The following is a 19,934-nucleotide window of genomic DNA, read 5'->3' on the forward strand; positions in this document are numbered from 1 at the left end:
CTCTTCCAACCTGAGCAATTCTATGATTCTGTGTATTTAGAATTGAGTTGGTTTTGGAGAAAAAGCAACACCTGACTTCCCAGCAGAATTTATCTAGCATTCACCAAGGGCAGATTGTGCCCAGCCAATCCGGTGGCCTTTTGTGCTGGAGTGATGGCATCAGTGGACCAAGGAAGGGCAAATAATATCATCTAACTGGACTTATGCAAGGTTGTGGGTATGGTCCTGTACCATAGTCTTATCTCTAAATTGAAGAGAGATGAATTTGAAGGGTGGACTGTTCAGTGGGTAAAGAATGGGCTGGATGGCTGTAGCTGGAGGGTTGTTGTCCAGGTGGAGGCTGGTAACAAGTGATGTCCATCTTGGGCCCTGTGCTCTTCCATGTCTCTGTCAGTGACTTGGACTGTAAGGTTTGAGTGTACCCTCAGCAGTTTGCTGATGATACAGAGTTGAGTGGTGCAGTCAGTACAGCAGAAGGAAGAGGTGCCATTCAGAGAGACCTGGACAGGCTTGAAATATGGGCCTATGAGAACCTAAAGAGGTTCAATAAGGCCAAGTGTGGGGTGTTGCGCTTGGACTGGGGCAATTGTACGTATGAATACAGACTGGGAGATGAGCTCCTAGAGAGCAGCTCTACAGAGAAAGACTTTGGGGTCCTGATGGATGGAAAGTGGGGCACGAACCAGCAGTGTGTGCTCGCAGTCCGGAAGGCCAGCAGTATCCTGGGCTGCATTAACAGAGGATTTGAAGTGGGTTGAGGGAGGAGATTGTCCCCCCTCTACTCTGGCCTTATGAGGCTCCATCTAGAGTGCTGGGGTCCCCAGCACAAAAAGGATGCAGAGCTTTTGCAGTAGGTCCAGAAGAGGGCCACGAAGATGATCAGGGGGCTGAAGCACCTCTCCTGTGATGCAAACTTGAGGGAGCTGGGCTTGTTTAACTTGCAGAACAGAAGGCTGTGGGAAGACCTCATTGTGACCTTCTAATACCTGGAAGGAGCTTACAGGCAGGAGGAGCGCCGACTTTCTATACAGGTAGATAGCAATAGAATGCGGGGGAATGGATTGAAACTGAAAGAGGGGAGATTTAGGTTAGATGTTAAAAATTCTTCACTCAGAGGGTGGTGGGGTGCTGACACAGGCTGCCCAGAGAAGCTGTGGGTGCCTCATCCATGGAGGCACTCGAGGCCAGGCTGGCTGGGCTCCTGGGCAGTCTAATCTAGTAGTTGGCAGTCCTGCCACGGCAGGGACTTGGAACTGGATGATACCTGAGATTCCCTTTAAACCCAAGCCATTCTATGATTTTACACAGCATTGTATTTGAAACAAGTTTACTTTATGAAGTATTTTAGTAATGTTATTTAGTTGAGTTGCTTTAAAATGGGCAATGGAAATTAAGTACTTTTCTGTAAGTATGAGATTTGACTAAAAATTGTCTTAATTGTTGAGCTTCCTGTAGAAGAGTTGCATTGTAATATTGCTAAGAAGCATTTTTGCTTTTATTTTGCTAAGAGACAGTAAAATTTGTATGCTCCTATGATAGCTTTTTGTAAGAAAATCTTTATTTTCTTTCTGCCTTTCAAACCACATTAAAAGAGAACGAGACTTGCCCTTATATAGAAAGACAAAGACGAGAAACTTCTAAATACTATTTTAATACTTCCATGTGGGCACACTTGTAGCAAAAAGAGAGAAGTGTCATGGTGGAGATCTGCTAATTTGATTGATGATGGTTTTTTATTTCTGACTATTGAATGCATGCTTCTGTATTCACTTGTTTTGTGCCTGTGTGTTTTTGTTTCAGCCTTTAATCTGGACAATGAACAGCCAGATTATGATATGGACTCTGAGGATGAAACCTTATTGAACAGACTAAATCGGAAGATGGAAATCAAGCCACTGCAGTTTGAAATAATGATTGACAGACTTGAAAAAGCCAGTTCTAGTCAGGTATTTTGCTATGTTAACAAATGGCTTAAGTATTCTCACCTGTGAGTTTTCTGCTCAGTAGTTCTCATTCATTTTTCAATTGTGCTGCTAACTGGAGAAGTATGCTTGTGTGACTGCAGGCACACAGAAATTGCACTGCTGTCACTTATTGTCACTGTTGGTAGCAGGAAAATAGGAGGAGGAGTGGGTGTGGTGTGTGTGGTGTGTGTGTGCAGTGGCAATGGGAGGAGATGGTTTTAAATTCTAATTCCCATCCATGATATATTAGAAGGGGACAACTGAAAGAATCTGCTTCACCTGTATTGGCATGAAAGAAGCTGACAGTGGTTGGTAGGTGTACAGATCTGAGCATATCAGAATCCAAATCTTTTTTTTTTTTCTTTTTTTTTTTTTTGGCTTGGCACTGTGGGCATTGTCTTCAGTTTGAAGGTTAGAAGCACAGACAGTGAAGCAAAGCCTTTGTTGAGATTGGACCCTTGTGGTATAAAATGCAGTGATGTAAGAAAGGAAGCTATGCTCTAGGAGCAAGCATGAATTGCCAATTATTTTATCACAAGGAGGCTAATATGTTTTAGTGAAGTTCTTGAGGTGTTTCAGGAGACCACTGTCTGGAGAAGGATCTTTAAAGCCAAAACATGGCTCAAAAACTACCTGAGAAGGACCAGGTTCTGATAGGTTAGCTTGAAACAATGTTATTTCTCAGCAAGGTGGGCATTATGAAGGAGTGAAGTATCTACTTCAGGATCTGTAGCTCTGCCACAGTTGCTTAACCTGATGTAGTTTGGTGTTACATTGTAAGAGGCAAGATCTTGTGTTCTCTGCCTCTTCTGGGGAGCTCAGTGAGGGTTGGGTAAGGAGATGTTACTACATGAAGAAAAAATCAAATACACTGAATGATGCTTGTTGAGTACCTAGCACTTGGGTCCTGTGGAGCTTTGCTGTTGATACCTCTGTCCTGGCTTTCAGTTAAAGCAGCTGGTTACACTTTTCATGTTTTCTCCTTATGTTGCTTTTGTTATTGATTGCTTGAGTAATGAAGTTAAATTCAAGAATCGGAAGACTGGTTTGATTAACCAGGCTGATGTCTGTTCTCATTAGGACAGATGCAGGATTGCTGTAATGCTGCATGTTGTCATAAGTACAGGGGGTTAGGAACCTCCTTTTCCCTCACCCACCTCCATGAGCAGGTCCTTTTTTTAGTTCTCTTTCTGCTATAGATTGGGTTTTGTTTTATTCTGGCTGCAGCTACTGCTTCCACAGAAGCAGTGGTTAGACTTAGGATGGCCTTCTTTTTCTTAAATGTATTGCTTCTTTTTCTGATGATCCTAACGTAGAGACAAGGTTTAACATAATTTGAAATGCTGCTTGCAAAACTGCAAGTTGAAATTCAAGTTTATTTTCTTCAAACTGTGGTGAAGATGAAGTTCTGTCAGGCTTCTTTTAAGTAATAATAGAGATTATTTTCTTTATTTAATAAGTTGGTTTAAGATCTGAATGTGTTAAACTCATATGTTAGTTACTCAGTGATGGCTTTTACATTTACTAGGTATGATTTCAGTATAGAAGTAGAACACATGATAAGAATATAATTATTTAATTACCTGTGTTTTAACTACCTCCCACTGAAGTGACTTGTGTAAGAAATGAGTGTCTGTGTATCCCTGGGTTGTGATAAATATGGAAGATCATTGTTCTTTTCTATCACAAAATAAAAATTATTTGGGGAAAAGATAATGGTGGCAATTTGCTTTAGAACGTATTTTGATTTCACTGAAGGGTTCTTTATTGTATACAACATCAAACTGCAAGCAGTCGGATGTTAGTAATGTCTCCCCAGTAAGCGTTTTCCTCTTTATTTAGGGGAAAGAAAAAAAAAGTCAGTGATTAGTCTTCAGATTATGATTTGATAGTAAGTCATTTAAGCCCTGTGCTTGTAATGATATCAGAAGTGATTATTTTCACGAAGAGTAGACAAAGTTGTAGACTTGTTCAAAGGGTTCTGAGAGCTGATCGTGCTGATCCAGAAAAGTCAGGGACTGTTTAAGTTAGGACAGTCTGTTTGGATTTAGGTGAGTACTCTTCTCCCTTGGGCTAGAAAAGGATCGAGTTTATTTAGGAAGTGTGCAAGGCATTTGAATGTGTGGTGACTTTCTCCTTGCTTTACCCCATCTCAAGCCCTTCACGTTTTCCTTTCAGCTCGTTACACTTCAGGAAGCTAAATTGCTGCTAAATGAGGATGACTACCTTATTAAGGCTGTATATGACTACTGGGTAAGAAAGCGTAAGAATTGCAGAGGGCCATCCCTCATCCCCCAAATCAAACAGGAAAAGAGGGATGGCTCCACCAACAACGACCCTTATGTTGCCTTTCGGAGGAGGACTGAGAAGATGCAGACAAGAAAGGTAACTTGCCATTTTCAATCCTATATAGCTGGGAACCATTTTGATTTGATTTCTTTCTAGCAGAATCAGTGCGTGGCTATCTGCAGTTATTGATACAGTTGTTTGTCTGTATCAGTAGTTGCAATATTGGAGGACCCACCTCGGTTTCAAATCTGTTAGATGATGTGGTCAGTTTGTAACATGTTAATTTTCTGTGTCTATCTACAATGTGACAATTTCCTGGAAGGCTGGAAGTCCAAGGGTAATTTATAGGCTCACATGTTGCTTTGGTGAAAGAAGGGGAAACTCTTCCATTTACCATCTGGTAAACGATTCAGGTTTTGTATTTCTAGCATTATCAATGAGATCTGATACAGAATGCAGAATAATGATAAATGTGTATGTAGATGCACGCAACCTTATCGTGTGCAGAAACAGGGTTAAAGAAAACCTTTGGGCACAAAGTCCTGAATTCCTTCTTCTGACGAGCTGCCTCTGGGCTGGGATGCAATCTGAGCGAGAGAAAACGTGGGGAAAATGACTGAAGAGTTCCTTTTCAACTGAAAAGATTTTCTTTTGCTTTTTGTGCTGTCTATCCCAACTAGATTGGGCTTTTTGAGAAGTTCATCCTGATCTCATTGGCTCTCACTCTGAGCAGTATTATGTAACTTTTTTTTTTTGCTGGACTGGTGCCAGTTATGCCCAATGGGTTTTGCTTTTGACATAAAATTTGCTTAATCTTTCAACAGAATCGAAAGAACGATGAAGCATCTTATGAGAAGATGCTGAAATTAAGAAGAGAGTTTAGCAGAGCCATAACAATTTTGGAGATGATTAAGAGGAGAGAGAAGACAAAACGCGAGTTATTGCATTTAACGTTGGAAGTTGTAGAGAAAAGGTAAGTTTGCAAATGATGTCACTTAGAACTCTTAAGATTTCACTTTTCATTAAATAGGTTTGAAAACAGCTCCTGTGATTTATTCCTGTATGGATGCTCGTCTTCTGCACACATGCATGGCTGAAGGCAAATATTGCTTATGTAGACTTGAGAAGCTAAAACAGAAAGGCAAAGAGGCTGCATGAAAACCTGTTCCTTGTCGCTCTGACGTTTGCCAGTGGAAATTCTCTATTACATTTTAATTATTAATATTTTTTTAAAGATACCATTTGGGTGATTATGGAGGTGAAATTCTCAATGAAGTGAAGCTTAACAGACCTGAAAAGGAAATGAGCACAACTGCATCCACTCTTCATAATGGAAATCATCACAAAGTTCAAGAATGTAAAATTAAGGTAATTTTCCTTCTGCTTCAAGTCTCCTGTTTCCTGTACCCTGCAGGTGTTTGCATTAGAAAACTGCCTAGCAGATTGATATGCTTGCTGTGTTTAACATTTAGCTTTTTTCTCCCCTGAGTTTTAAAAGAATTGGCCATCATCCACCAAACAACAGCTTTGTGTTAGTTTTCATTTTTCTTCTCACATTTTTTTTTCTTCCTTCCATTATAAGGTGATGCAAGAGTACCAATGCTGTGTGTGAAGGGACAACACTGAGATGGCAAACAGTGAATTACTTTTTTTTTCCATTGACAAGAGATTAGAGCACTGCATTTTTCCTGCAGTGTTGTCCATGAGTATTGGTTAGCCCTCAGTTCAAAGACAGTCGGATTGCTGATTTACAGCAAGAATGCTGGAGGATTCTAGGAGCTGTTGGGAAATGTTTAAGTGCAAAAAATGCTCATCTGTAAAGCTGGGGAGTTTGAATCCCTTTTGAAGTTTGTATTTAGCAGCTGCGACACCCAGTGGTCACTAAATGTGGTACAGATCCCTGCCTTCACTTCTCTGCTGGGAATTGCGCCTGCTGTTTCTCATCTCTGGTTTATGAAGCTGAACTGGAGTTAGTTTCAGTCAGACAGCTACTGACAAGTGATAATTTGGGGGAAAATTAAAGAGCTTCTCAGAGAACTTCTCTGGCTTTTACTCATTAATTGAAAATTTTGGAAGGGAAAGTAATTTTTAATTGGAGAGCTTTGAAGTTGTAAAACATTTGTGTTCAAATAACAGTTTAATATTGCTGCAGTTGCTTACTTGCTTGCTGGAGAGGATTTATGTTAGCAAAATCTTAGAAATTAAATGAAAACATGGCAAAAGCTAGTAGCATGAAGTCTTACAAGAAACATAAGCCATGTGAGAGCTGGAAAACATAAAATGTTTTTTGTGAACAGATTTGAGCAATTAAGAAAGCTGTAGTTTCTTGGCATAGAAAACTGAGGCCTGAGAAAGTAATTGGAGCAGACTTTCCAATTGCAGTATCCTGAGGGTGATGAAAAGAAAGGAACCCCTTAATGTAGTCACAGAGCATGAAAGCTTTCATTTTACTAATAAGCTTCTATAAAGGTGATTGGAAGTAAAGTTTTGAGGTTTTCAGATGTTTAGAATAAATGTTATGTTGTATCTGAATTTTCAACATGCTGCCCCAGTGGACAGAGGCTCCGGAAGATGAGCAGCCATGTTTTTCTAAGGCATGGGGTGCAGAAACAACATCAAGTACGTGCTTTTATTTATTGGATCTCTTTCTGTTTTTGACAAACAGCATCCTCATCATTCATCTCTAAAGGAAGAGATATCAGATGTTGTACGTCAGAAGAAGAAATATCTGAAGAAACCGAAAATGGAGTGTGTGGTAACTGCTCAACAGCCCTCTGCTGAGCCCTTGCCTGTTATCAACAAGAGTGATATCAAGCAGTATGACTTCCACAGCTCAGATGAGGATGAGTTCCCACAGGTAACAGTCTGTTACGATTTCTTTTAGCCTACTGAAAATGGAGAACTCAGCTATCTGGAATGTGGACAGTATAGCTTGAAGTGGAGAATAAGTGTGTTGGGCAGTTGGTCTGCATGCAAGACATTTGCAGAAGCTGCTTGAGTTTGTTTCATCTTCCAAACTGTTTTGGAGAACTTTGTATTATGTAAACCAGTATTTATAAAATATATGAAATGCTAACTAGTACAAAAATACATTTTTACCATATTAGTCAATTGATCACTATATATTAGTTGTGTGTTTTAATATCTGTATTATATACACATGGCAGTTGAAAGAATAACTTTGCTTTTTGGCTTAGGTACCCTCACCAGTATCAGAAGCAGAAGAGGAAAATGATCCTGATGGACCTTGTGCCTTCAGGAGAAGAGCAGGATGCCAGTATTATGCTGTAAGGCTGTCTGCTGTTGCATTTAGTGTGTTTGGGTGTTCTGTTTTTGATTTCATTGGCCTATTGATAATGGAATAGTACTTTTAGTCCCACTTTCATTATGAAAACCATGATGATTTGGTGGCTACAAAGAAAATCTTTGAGTTTTTCTATAAGAAGATTTCTCCTTGACCTGTTCCTCTGACTTCCTCAAGGCAATACAAAGCACGGCAGCCTAATTCAGCCACTGTTTGAATGGGAGGACTCCACCCCCTCCATGCATTCCCCTTGGTTTTCCTATCGCATCCTTTGTTCCCAGCTTATAAAGCTCATGGGTTGCTACTTGTTTTAGTTCTCAGACGTGGGCATTGTTTGGAGCTGGTTGTAAAAGCAAAGAGATTTAACCTGTTAAGGATTTTTGTTGTGTAGTTAAATCTTTCTCTTGAATTATTGCAAGCTGTGGATATGTTGGAAGAATGTTACACTGCAATTGTAGCAGTGAGCAGAGGAGAAAGTCTGATTAAACATTCCATCATCTTCTCAGAACCACGGATAGTGAAACTTCATACTGAGTATGGATTTGTGGATGGGAAGCTGTTATCTATGGAGGACCAACAGAAGCAATGTAATGCACTGGGTCTGGTTTTGCTTTGCTCACTTCCCACCAGAGAAGTGAAGTTGCATGGCAAAATAAGTTTTGTAACTGTGTAGTCTTTAAGGCTGCCTGTAACTCACTGGAGGGGAACTTAGTTGCTAGGTTGTCTGCTCCAGAAGCCTAAACAATCTCCCTGAGTACTCAGAGCATGGGCATCTCCCACAAGTTGTGCTGTAAGTTCTTTGCACAACTCAGATGTGTGCTGGCATCTGCTTCTGTTCCTGCCATGCAGGTGTCTTGCTATTGTGATCACGTAGAGAACACCACAGACTACTTTGTATTTTCAGGAATGTGCAAATGGACTTTCCTTTATTCTTTGCAGCCTCGTTTGGACCAAACTAATTCTTCATATGAAAATTCAGAATTGGACAAACTGAGGTTCAGGCATTGCCTTACAACCCTTACAATTCCAAGAAGATGTATAGGATTTGCAAGAAGACGAGTTGGCAGGGGTGGAAGGTAGGATTGCCTTATTTTTACCCTTTGTTTCCCTCCGAAGTATGAAAGCACATATGTAAGAAACATAATTAACTTTTTTTTTTTCCATCTTTTTAAATCAGGGTTATAATGGACCGAATATCCACAGAACATGATCCTGTCTTGAGACAGATTGACCCGGAAATGCTGAATAGTTTTTCAAGCTCTTCCCAGACTTTAGACTTTTCTTCTAATTTTTCACGGACCAATGCTTCCAATAAACGTTGTGAAAACAGACTGTCCCTTTCTGAAATACTAAGCAATATCAGATCATGTCGACTGCAGTGTTTTCAGCCAAGGCTACTAAATCTACAGGACAGCGATAGTGAAGAATGTACCTCAAGGAAACCAGGGCAGACTGTGAATAATAAAAGAGTTTCTGCAGCATCTGTAGCTTTATTGAACACCAGCAAGAACGGCATATCAGGTAGGCAGAAGGATTTAAATTCTTACAGAACTTGAAATACAAAGTTATGGTGCTTTTTTTCTTGGAACTGGGCTGATACCACCTTAACTAATGATGTGTAGCTAAACCCAGTGATACAGGGTAACTGTTTTATATTTCTTAGGGCTTTTCTTAAGTTCTCTTCCTCCTGCTTTAATTGCAGTTTAGATAGAATCATGGTAAAGTGCTGGCCTTAAACATGCCAGATGTGAAGGAGGGATTCTGTTTGTATGTCAGCATTGCCTACATGAAATTTATCGCACCTCGTTTAAGGAGTGAATAATGCTCTTTATGAATGTAGAAGAGAAGCCATTGTTTTATTGAGGGTATCGGAGTGGGTGGGAAACAGTGGAGACAGGGAGATGTTTTTGGAGTTCTCTAAATCGTGCTAAACCATCTCCAGAAACCAGTAGTGAATCAGTAAAGTCTCGGAGCAGAAATGAAGAAGGCACAAAACAGTGTTTTAAGCTGACACCTGGAGGCTTCCAGTGTTGCAGTTTTTACTGTAACAGTGATACACCTTGCTGTGCTGATTATCAGAAAATCAACAGGCACAGATGAAGAGTGATGGGGCATTTCCTCCTCCTTTAAGGTTGATGTCTAACTCTCACACTTAATGCAGCTGTCTCTTACCATTCAGTTTTGTGACCTTACAGCTCCAGATGAGCAAGATGGCAATTCATGTATGCTTTAAGAAAATAAAAGTAGAATCTTCACAAGACTATCAAATATATGCAACACTATTCTCATCTTTGTACACCCTTTGTCATTGATTTGGATGCAGGATCACTTAACTTGGAATAAAAACAACCAGAAGCAGAAAATTGCTTTAAGTTTGTATTAGCAGTCTCAAATGCAACTAATACATGTAGCAAGTGATTTATTTATAACAAGTGACAATGTTAAAACTGGCACTACTGAAAGAATGTATGATTCTTTAAAATGCTGGACGGTTGGAGATGTGCCAGAAGAGATCTCTTAGCAAGCACAACAAGTGTTTGAGTGTTTTCCCACTCTATTGTGTGCATGCAGAACTTGGTATTGTAAAAGAAGATAACTGGGTGACACAACAGGCTGCTTCTAAATCCCATAATTAACATCATGTGGATGTGGAAGGTGCCCATCTCTTTTAAAGTCAGCTGCTGCGTAATCATTGCAACTTTTCTATTGTGCTCTCCTGTGAAGAGATTTGCACGAGAATTTTTTTTTTCTGCTGTATGAAGAGAATAGACAGTGTGTCATGATCATATCTTGTATAATTCTTGTTTGTAAAGAGCTTGAAAGACTGGAGAATTGCACCTGTAACAGAAAGGGGGCGGTTCTGTGTGGTGGGATTATTGGTAAGAATTAAGAAAAGCAGTGTGAAAGCAAATGCAGACAACAGAAATGAATGCTGTTTGTCAGAGTTAAGCATGTGGAACGTGGACAGTATGCTAGGTTGGACCAGCAAGGAATTTGCTGGTAGCTCTTTGTATAATGATCAAGTAGTACTGCAGGGTTTCTATATGAATGAGAAAGTATGGTGACAGCAAGGTAAGGGTAGTTGCTTAAAAAGATGCATGCAGAGTTGGTGTTTCTGTAGAATTTCTCCTGATAATGTAAGTATCAATAGATTATCTCAGGATGAGGTGCAAAACGTTGAGGCTTTAAATGCTGCTCTGGAGAGACTTTTTTCCTGAGGATGGAGTCCACTTACAGTAGGAGAGTATTTTGAGGTAGAAGCTGATATGTCTGAGTGAAAGAAAAAGGTTGGAGAGATCTGTGAAATATCCATACTGTAGGTATGAATGAAAATTGGAGCAGTGAAGGGCTTGACAGGGAGGATCTTTCTGTTTTGGTAGGAAGCCATGCATGGGTGGGGGAAAAGGGTTGGGTCTTGTTGAGTGTTAACCAATTCAGTAGGACTAAAGCACTAAGATGCTGATGTTATGTGGTGAATCAATGAGAGCTCATGGTTTAGGATTTGAGCTTCTGGAGCTTAAAAAAAAAAAATAGACATTGTAGTAGTGATGGTAGAGACTGTAGAGAAGTACCTGTATAATGTGTGATGGCTCTAGGCTACTTTGTGGAGGAACAGTAATTTATTTTGTATAATCCTGATGTTCTGTCTGAAGACTGTTCAGATGTGAGCAGAGATTACTCAGCAGTTGCAGTACACTGCACAGGGAAATGTTTGGGTTGGGAAGACTCTTTTGTTTCTGTATTCAGACTACAAAGCAGATCCTGTAGTTCTATGAAAGGACCGGGTGCAATAAAGCAACAAAATTGTTTACTGTGTAACTGAGCCAAGAAGAGGCACTGCTGTTTTGCATTTGCTACATAGTAAGTAATGGGAGAATTTTTGAAGGATGAGTCAAAAAGTGGTTGTGCATTAAATGGACATAGGTGCCACATTCATCAAGGCAGATCTTTTTGGGAGGTGGTTGTAGAGATGAATTTTATTACAGATTTACCTTTGAGCATAAAAGAATCTCTGGACGAAAAAATGACAGTTAAACTGAATGATCAGTTTTGTTGTTCAGGTTCTTTTTTTTAGTTTGTAGAGGAGTTGGAGATGCTCGCTTTGGTTATTTGTATTTAAAGTTTATATTTTTACTTCTGTCTCGCTGAAACAATTGTTACACTATTTCCCCCATGCTAAGCATTGTGCAAACAGAAGCAAAGACTTAAGTGCATGACTGGTTTTGTCATAAAGGTGCCTAATCAGTGTGTGAATAAAGAACCTCTGTTCCAAGCTGAGTTTTTCTCCTGCTTGTGCTCTAGTAAGGAGACAAGGTCCCTACAACAATCTTATCACTTTGATCAGTTGTGTAAACTTTCAGCAGGCTTACATGCTGCACCTGGGAAGCAAACGTGGTCTTTTTGCCAAAGCCAGCTCTGGAAGGATTCTGTTTAACAAATGAGAGAAGCTGATGATGAGGATAAGCAGTGTGTGAAGGAGGTTGTGAGGAACTTGTCGATGGTACAACTTACTTTGGCAAAGTAGTGCTTGGCTGTCTGGCTGAATTCCTAGACTGCAACTTGTCTTGCTTGTGGAACTGAAGTGAGAATTAGGCTGTAGGCAAAATCTTCAGCAATTTGCCAGAGCGCTCTGCGTCAGCTGCCAGTGCCTGGGAGCCACTCAGACAGCTGGCTGCTAAGTTACTGTGTCCATAGATACAGAAGACAACTGGAGATGATGGCATTCTGAGGTACAGAATTCTACATGTGGAGCAGGCGTTTACTTTTTAGAGGTATCCTGTTGAGAATAAAATGTCACGTAGAAGTAATTAGATTAATGAGGTACTGTTCTGGTGGGGCAGCCTGAATGATGATCTTTGATTAAAGCTCCTAAGAGCAGTGACATCATAATCTAGGCCAAAGGTGTCTAGGGATGGAAAGCAGAAGACTCTCATGTAGACTTTTTGTAGTGTTTTGTAGTGTTTCAATGTAGGCAGACTGTGGTTGAATAGAAATCCCAGTATTTAGCAGTGCAAACTGAAATACTGGTCAATAGAAGTTTTAATGAAAAGTATAGAACTCTTGCACTTGGCCGTGACCTTAAAGGCTGCCTTGGAGTTTTGTAGAAGTTGGGTTTGTTTTTAGGAGCCTTCAGTTTAATTTGGCAAAATGAAATGGTGGTAGATGTGCTAATGAGTGTCTGCTTTCTTCATAAGGTTAACAGCAGAGTTTATTGTGACTGAGTAAATCCCTGCTGATAGGTACTGGCCTGGCTGGAGCTGACAAGTATGAATGCAGAAACAATTAGGATGCTGCTGTGCTGATCAGCCCTGTACCCTGCAGCTGTGTTCTGTGGCTTCCTGGCCTGTGTCAAACTGGGAGGGGAGAGAGAGAGCATGTAAGGTGTAGGCCAGCCCTAAACTGGGTGGTGGTCAGTTTGACTCAGCAACTTGGAGTCAAGATAAATGCCCCTGTACTGCAGACAGAGAATAGCTAATTAGGGGTAAATGCATTTAAGGTGTTTATCTGCATGCAATTGGCTTGTTCTTGAACACAACAGAAGGCATTATGGAATTTGGTGCCTCAGAACTTAAAAATAGAATTGCATACATACGTAATGTTCCATAATGCTGTTCTTGGCTCTGTTGCCTTTAGTAACGAAACGCATTTTGGGAGGCTGTTGTGAGGAAGCTTAACAGGTTCAGCTGACTGAACTTTGAGTTCAGAGCTTGTAGTAAGAGGGAAGAGTCTTTGAGGGGATCTAAGTATGGCTGATTGGGGAGGAAAGCTTGATTATTTATTTATTTTAGAATATGTAGAAAATAATGATAAAATCCCAAGAATCTAATAGGGTGAATAATGTAAGTTCACTGAACCTTTTAAGTGTTCTTCCAGCCTGTTTGGTGCTTGTGTTAATGGTGAAGCACTAAAGAAGTAATTTCCCATGTAATTCCTCTACAGTCAGTCTGCATTTTGGCTCTTATTCAGAATTTCAGCACAAGGGTGAGTACTACAGCTAGGGAACAGAAGAGTCAGGCTCTGAAAGACAGCTCAATTCAATGTTACTGTTGTCTCACTGTCTCTCAGTGAGATGAATGATATCCGTGCAGCATCCAGGTGTTGGAGATGGATGACAACTTTGGTCTTCAAAGTATGTAGTTCAGAATGCTGAAATGTAGTTAATGGGAATCTTTGAAAAGTGAATTCTCTTTTTATTTGTTCCTGGGAGAACTTAGTTCCAGAGCTGCTTTGACTCCACAAAACTCAGGTTTAGCGCTCAACGCCTGCTGGTATTTTGACATTATCATATTTGCAGTTCTTGAGTTGGGGAGGAATGTTGAAAACTGCTTTTCTTGACTCCATCATTCCCATACTTACTTGTTGGGAGTGTGATACTACTGGGGTTGTGTCAACCAAGTTCTCATGAGTGATCAAAGCCATTATGTTACTCAGCATCTCTTCTAAAAGGAAAAACAGATTGATAGAGAAAGTCTTGTTCAGGTCAGCATTTACTTTAGGGGGAGAAAAGTGTGAAATTAGAAGGTCATACTAAATGAATCTAACCAGTGATTTGTGATACCTCGTAACATTTGTGACACAGAGATCAGCTTTGTTATTGTGTGTTAGTTTCTGAATCTTTCAAGTAAGGATTGGTGTAGAGCTGGATTCCAACTATGTATACATGTGACCCACTTACACTAGCAGCTGCAGAACACCTCTTTTCACTGCTGACATAAGTGTGCTCAAGTGTTAGGCGTAGGCTTCCTTTGCATAGTATGTTCTGGTGTCAGAAAAGAAGGCAGCGTTTATGCCCTGAAGGAGGGGAAGTTTTAAAGTAATGACCTGGAAGTGTTCACTGTGAGAGCAGATATCCAGCCCAGCCCAGTGCGCATCTTCCTCAGCTGTGATTTTTAGGGTGTTCTTTTCCTGATTTCCAGGGGGAAAAAAAAAAAAAAACAAAAAAAAACAAAAAAAAACAAAAAAACTATAAGCTTTTGCTTAAAGGTATTGGAGAGAAAACTTCTATCCCAAGGATAGAAGTTGCTTAAAAACTGTGGAAGCTATGAATCCTTTTGTTATGAATTGAATCAATGTTAAAAGAACACAGCGAACAAATTTAGCCTGGCCTCTCTGTTGTGTAGCAATGTATGAAGATCTTTGCAAGCATCTGGCACAGTAGATGTTTTCACCCACTTGTTATCCAGCACTGGCCCATTCTTGCATCTGAGGTGTGGTTGTTCTGTGCAGGCCCATTTAACGCTGGCTTCCCTTTCTTTTTTTCTGTAGTAACAGGGGGTATCACAGAAGAACAGTTTCAGACACATCAACAGCAGTTAGTTCAAATGCAGAGGCAACAACTTGCCCAGCTTCAACAGAAACAACAATCTCAGCATTCCTCGCAACAGACACATCCAAAAGCACAGGTACTGTACCTGACATTGTCATATGTTCCTGTCTTCCTTTTTGCTTACTGTGATTTTTATCTCTGTTATAAGCTAAACATCACAGAATCATAGAATGGCCTGGGTTGAAAAGGACCACAATGACCATCTAGTTCCAACCCCCTGCTATGTGCAGGGTTGCCAACCAACAGCCCAGGCTGCCCAGAGCCACATCCAGCCTGGCCTTGAATGCCTCCGCAATCTGATAAATACATAAAGTTTTGGAATGAATGTAGAATGGGTTTTGGTCAAAATGCTTTCCCAGTTTGCTTGATAGTGCTCAGAAGATAATTTATGCTGTAGCTAGTGCACATACCTTTCATGTTTCTTCTGTCTTTGAATCAGCTAATGTTTTAAGTTTCAACACCCAAACCTCCAGCGTTTGCTTGGTGTGTGGTTTTATTTTCTTGTTTTAGTAACGTATCATGACTTTGTTTTAGAAGTTGAGTAAGAGACTTCATGTTTTAATGCGTTAATTGTGTGCATGTAAAAATAGCCAGTGCCCTTCAAGTGATACGAATTGTCATGGGATTTATCTTGGTGTGTGTCTGTGTGTGTAGAAGTGCTCCAGAGAGACTTCATAGTAAAACCACTTTGTGTAATAATGCATTGTTATGAATGGAAGTCAAGAGAGTACTAAAAACTCATCACTTCTAAGAGGAAAATGTTAGTTTCATGTATCTAACTTGATTTTTCCAGTCCCTCCACTTCCCCCAAGTTCTCCACACTTCTGAATTCTAAACATTTTTCATCTGTAATTCCTTGCAAGGGATGAACGTTTGTTTTCTGTTGAGCTTAGTTGTCTGATAAAGAAAATCTGAAAGCTGATGTCTAGGTATTTTTTAAGCATTTTGTATCTAGTTTCCAGTGCTGTTTACCTCTCCAATCTTTGGAAAGGACTTAATAAAAAAAATATGCAGAATGATAGAGTGATACAGAATCACAGAATGGTTGGGCTGGAAGGGACCTCAAGGATCATGAATCTCCAACCCCCTGCCACACGCAGGGCCACCAACCTCCCCGTGTCACAGCAGCCCAGGCTGCCCAGGGCCCCATCCAACCTGGCCTTGAACACCTCCAGGGATGGACGGGGCATCACAGCCTCTCTGGGCAGCTGTTCCAGCACCTCGCCACTCTCATGGGAAAGAACTTCCCCTGACATCCAATCTGAATCTTCCCTCCTTTAGCTTAAAACCATTTCCCCTTGTGCTGCTGTTATCTACCCTTTAGAAGAGTTGACTCCCCTACTTTTTATAGGCTCCCTGTAGGTGCTGGAAGGCTGCAGTGAGGTCACCCAGCAGCCTTCTTTTCTCCAAGCTGAAGTATGAGAGCGTTTGTACATCCAAAATTCAGTAGGTGATTATGCTGTGGTATGAATTACTCCATGGGAATGAATGTGCTGTGAATGCTGAGAGTTCTGTAGATTTAGGTTAGTATGTATTTTCTATGCAGAGACAGAGGAGACAGCTTACAGCCATAGTAATCATCCTAGAGGAAACTTCTCATATGCACTAACAGATGTAGTTCTTCACTTTGTACTTGGATGATTATAAAGAAATAAAAAATACTTTTTTATTCCCCCAGGGCTCCAGCACCTCTGACTGCATGTCAAAAACACTTGATTCAGCCAGTGCCCACTTTGCTGCATCCGCAGTGGTCAGTGCACCTGCTCCTGGTCGCAGTGAGGCAACGAAGGAACAAACCCCCAGCCACAACAACATTAATGGTGTTGTCCAGCCTTCAGGTGATGATTTCTTAAAACTCATGGTCTTGTGCAGAGCAGAGAACGTGCCAAATGATCCTGTTCCATCTCCAAAATTTCAGTATATTTTACTACTACTGAAGGCTTTAAGTCTTACTGTTAGATATTTTTATGCCATGTCATGCGCATCAGTTTGGCAATAAAAACTGTCGGTGCTCTTCGACCCCTGGAAGAACATTCTTCATTTTCTCTTGTAGGCTTTTTCCTCTGTTAATCTTTCATAATCAAAGGGATAATTGATAGCATTTTATAAAGAGACTGAATGTGAAATTTAAGAAGGGCACCAATTGCTTAGAAAATCAAGTACTTGAAGAAGAATGCAGAAAATTTGCAGTGCTTTTCAATCATTATCTCACTTGCTTATTCAAACAAAACTGTGCTTATTAACTACTTCTAGTAACTCCTCTGATGTTACTCTAAGTTCCAGGTTTCATAACCCTCAAGATTCCTCCCATATTCAGTCACAACATAAGGAGGCATTCACTGCCTTGCTCCCAGCCTCTGCTGCCCCCTGCCAGGGAGGTTCAGAAACAATGCCAGTCATGTTGGTGCAGTTGCTATGATACTAAGAGAAATGGTGTTTGAAATTTGGCTGTCATAACTAGTAGAAGGCTTTTACAGTAATTTGTTGTTTCAACAGCTAATGATGTGATTAGTTTTATAGACCTTTTGCTAGGCTGGGTTAATGATGAAATAATTAATAAAAAATAAGGGAGGGAGGGAGAAACGGCTCAACACAGCTGAATAAAATCAATATACTGGAACTGATCCAGTAAAGAAAAAGGCAACTGTGTGTAACTTGCTGAATTTTGAGAGTGTAATGTTTTGAGGGATACAGGATCAGGCGTATGTGTGTACCTTGTATCAGCAGTAGATTTAGAGTTGATGAAAAATATTGCAAATATGCGTATAAAATTAGGCCTGTGTTACTGTTCCAAAGCTGTAAATGTCAGTGATGTAAAATAGCCATTCCAGCTTCAGATAGGAAGATTTAAATTAGAACATATTAAGTAAAAGCAGCTTTTTGCAGGAATAGGGAAAAATATTCTTAGTTCTAATTTTCTTAAAACTATATCAGTGAATAGGAAGAGGAATCCTGAGAGCCACTGGTTTGAGTATGTGCTGTGCTTGATTTTAGCAGGGACTTGAACCTAAAGTTTTCCCACCATTTGAGTGCAGACAGCACTGCTCTGTAAGCTGGAAAGGGGTCCTGTACTCCTCACTCTCTTGCCTTGAGGGAGGCTGGTCCCCAGCACCTCGTGGTGTTGCCAGTCAGATGAGGGAGGAGGCAATTCAGAACATCAGAACTTGGCTTCTTGCTCATTCTCTGCAGTTGCCTGCCTAAGCTGTGCCCCATTTGATGTACTTTTATAGGAAATGTTGCACTTTAATTTAAGGCACCTAAATTGAGACGCATAAAGTTGGAAAATATAAAATGCAATCTGTTCCACCTTCTGATGTCTTCGTGAATTAAGCAAACAAAGAAAAGCTTAAAATATCCCTAAGTTTGACTGGAAACATTTCTAAAACTTTTCATTTGTTTGAACCTTCAAAGCAGGTAACACAGGGATGATTCCAGTGCCTCATACACTTAAATCATTACTATTGATTTAATCTTTTGCCTTAAAATCTAAACGGCACGTTTTTAATTAATAACATTTGCTTTGCAACAGGAACCTCTAGAACGTTGTACTCCACCAACATGGCTTTATCATCCAGCCCAGGGATTTCAGCTGTACAGCTTGTAAGGACAGTTGGCCACACCACCACAAACCACTTAATTCCAGCGTTGTGCACGAGCAGCCCTCAAACACTTCCCATGAACAATTCTTGCCTGACTAATGCAGTGCACCTCAACAATGTCAGTGTTGTTTCTCCAGTCAATGTGCATATTAATACAAGGACTTCAGCACCATCGCCAACAGCCTTAAAACTTGCCACAGTTGCTGCCAGTATGGACAGAGTGCCAAAGGTAACTCCTAGCAGTGCCATCAGCAGTATAGCAAGGTAAGTGCAGGGCAAGTTAGAGCACAGATTCCAGTTAAATTTGGGCTGCCTGATTGACTCTGTAGATGAGCCCAACTCTGCACGAGAGCACGAAATAGAATCATTTCCCCCCCTCTAAGAGATCTGTTGGTGTGTTGTCAGCCTCACAAAAACATGCAGCTGCTGGCATCGTCAGTGTGACTGTGACAAAAGAGAAGAGCTGATGCAGTGCTGTCTTTCTGCAGATGAACACCCAGATAACTTCTGCCAGTTTGGGGCACACCGCTTTTGGTGATCTTCCATGGTGTTTAACTGGCTTCATTCTAACCATTTTTATTTGTCCCTTCTTATGCAGTATTTGCCAGTAGATTCTTCCAAACTCTCCACATGTTCTCTCTGCAGGTCTGTGTGCCCATAATGTAAGATGCAGGCTGGCACATCTATTTTATCCATACATGTGTGTACACGCATCTTGAATTCAAAATAGAAAACGGGTATAAGCCAGCCTGTATCTTGCTATATATGCATTTATAATATAGTTATTTACCAGTACTTAGTCAATACTTAAGTGTACCACAGGACTGGCAGTGGCTAGTAGTTGCATTTTTGAAAATGACAGTATTTGGGCTCTGTTTTAAAGGTCTCTGCTAGATTGTAAGATGCTTTGAAAGTGAAAAAGAAATACTTTTCCATAGGTTAAAAAGCAGAAAAAGAGCATTAGCTTTATCCAGTATGGATTACTTCATGACATTCCTAGGGATGTTAAAAGAGCTTTTAAGATGGAGAATCACATGTATAATATAGTCACAGTGCAGAGAGTGAAAAAGCTATTTTTAAGTTAGCAAGTGCTTTAAAGTATGCTCCTGTATCATTAGTGTCTTTGGGTCTTGCTTCCATCGAGTCAGAGGGGTGTTTCAAGTCAGCATATGCCTGAAAAAGAACCATCTTAGCTGAACAGACCTAAGGCTCTTCTGCAGGGAATGGTAATAAATTCAGAAAGAAATTAGAATTTCTTGTGCTGGTGCTGAAACTGAACTGAAAAAAAAATAATTCACTAATGGAATAATTGGTAGTTATGCACGTCCTAATGGCATACCTTGACTCTGTTCCTTTGGGAGACTTCTTATTATCCATAATTTGGGCTGGTAATTTATAGTTAAATGCATTGAAGTTGGGCCATCTCTGTTAATAATCTTGTGGAAGGAACT

At 40.4% G+C, this 19,934-nt stretch overlaps 1 protein-coding gene across 2 annotated transcripts in view; it reads left to right on the forward strand.

Annotated features, from left to right (window-relative positions):
* EPC2 (enhancer of polycomb homolog 2) overlaps positions 1–19,934 on the forward strand; it is a 40,962-nt gene that overhangs the window by 19,542 nt on the left and 1,486 nt on the right. For both annotated transcript variants that reach the window (XM_042827216.1, XM_042827217.1), the window contains exons 3-13: positions 1,801–1,946; positions 4,143–4,349; positions 5,078–5,226; positions 5,489–5,621; positions 6,919–7,110; positions 7,451–7,540; positions 8,497–8,633; positions 8,735–9,078; positions 14,824–14,960; positions 16,563–16,722; positions 18,414–18,747. In XM_042827216.1, coding sequence (XP_042683150.1) covers positions 1,801–1,946; positions 4,143–4,349; positions 5,078–5,226; positions 5,489–5,621; positions 6,919–7,110; positions 7,451–7,540; positions 8,497–8,633; positions 8,735–9,078; positions 14,824–14,960; positions 16,563–16,722; positions 18,414–18,747 — 2,029 coding nt within the window. The remainder of the gene's footprint in view (positions 1–1,800; positions 1,947–4,142; positions 4,350–5,077; positions 5,227–5,488; positions 5,622–6,918; positions 7,111–7,450; positions 7,541–8,496; positions 8,634–8,734; positions 9,079–14,823; positions 14,961–16,562; positions 16,723–18,413; positions 18,748–19,934) is intronic.

The sequence above is a fragment of the Centrocercus urophasianus genome, unplaced genomic scaffold (assembly GCF_019232065.1).
Source record: "Centrocercus urophasianus isolate 14NV4802_14NV808 unplaced genomic scaffold, USGS_Curo_1.0 seq_28, whole genome shotgun sequence".
Taxonomy (NCBI): Eukaryota; Metazoa; Chordata; class Aves; order Galliformes; family Phasianidae; genus Centrocercus; species Centrocercus urophasianus.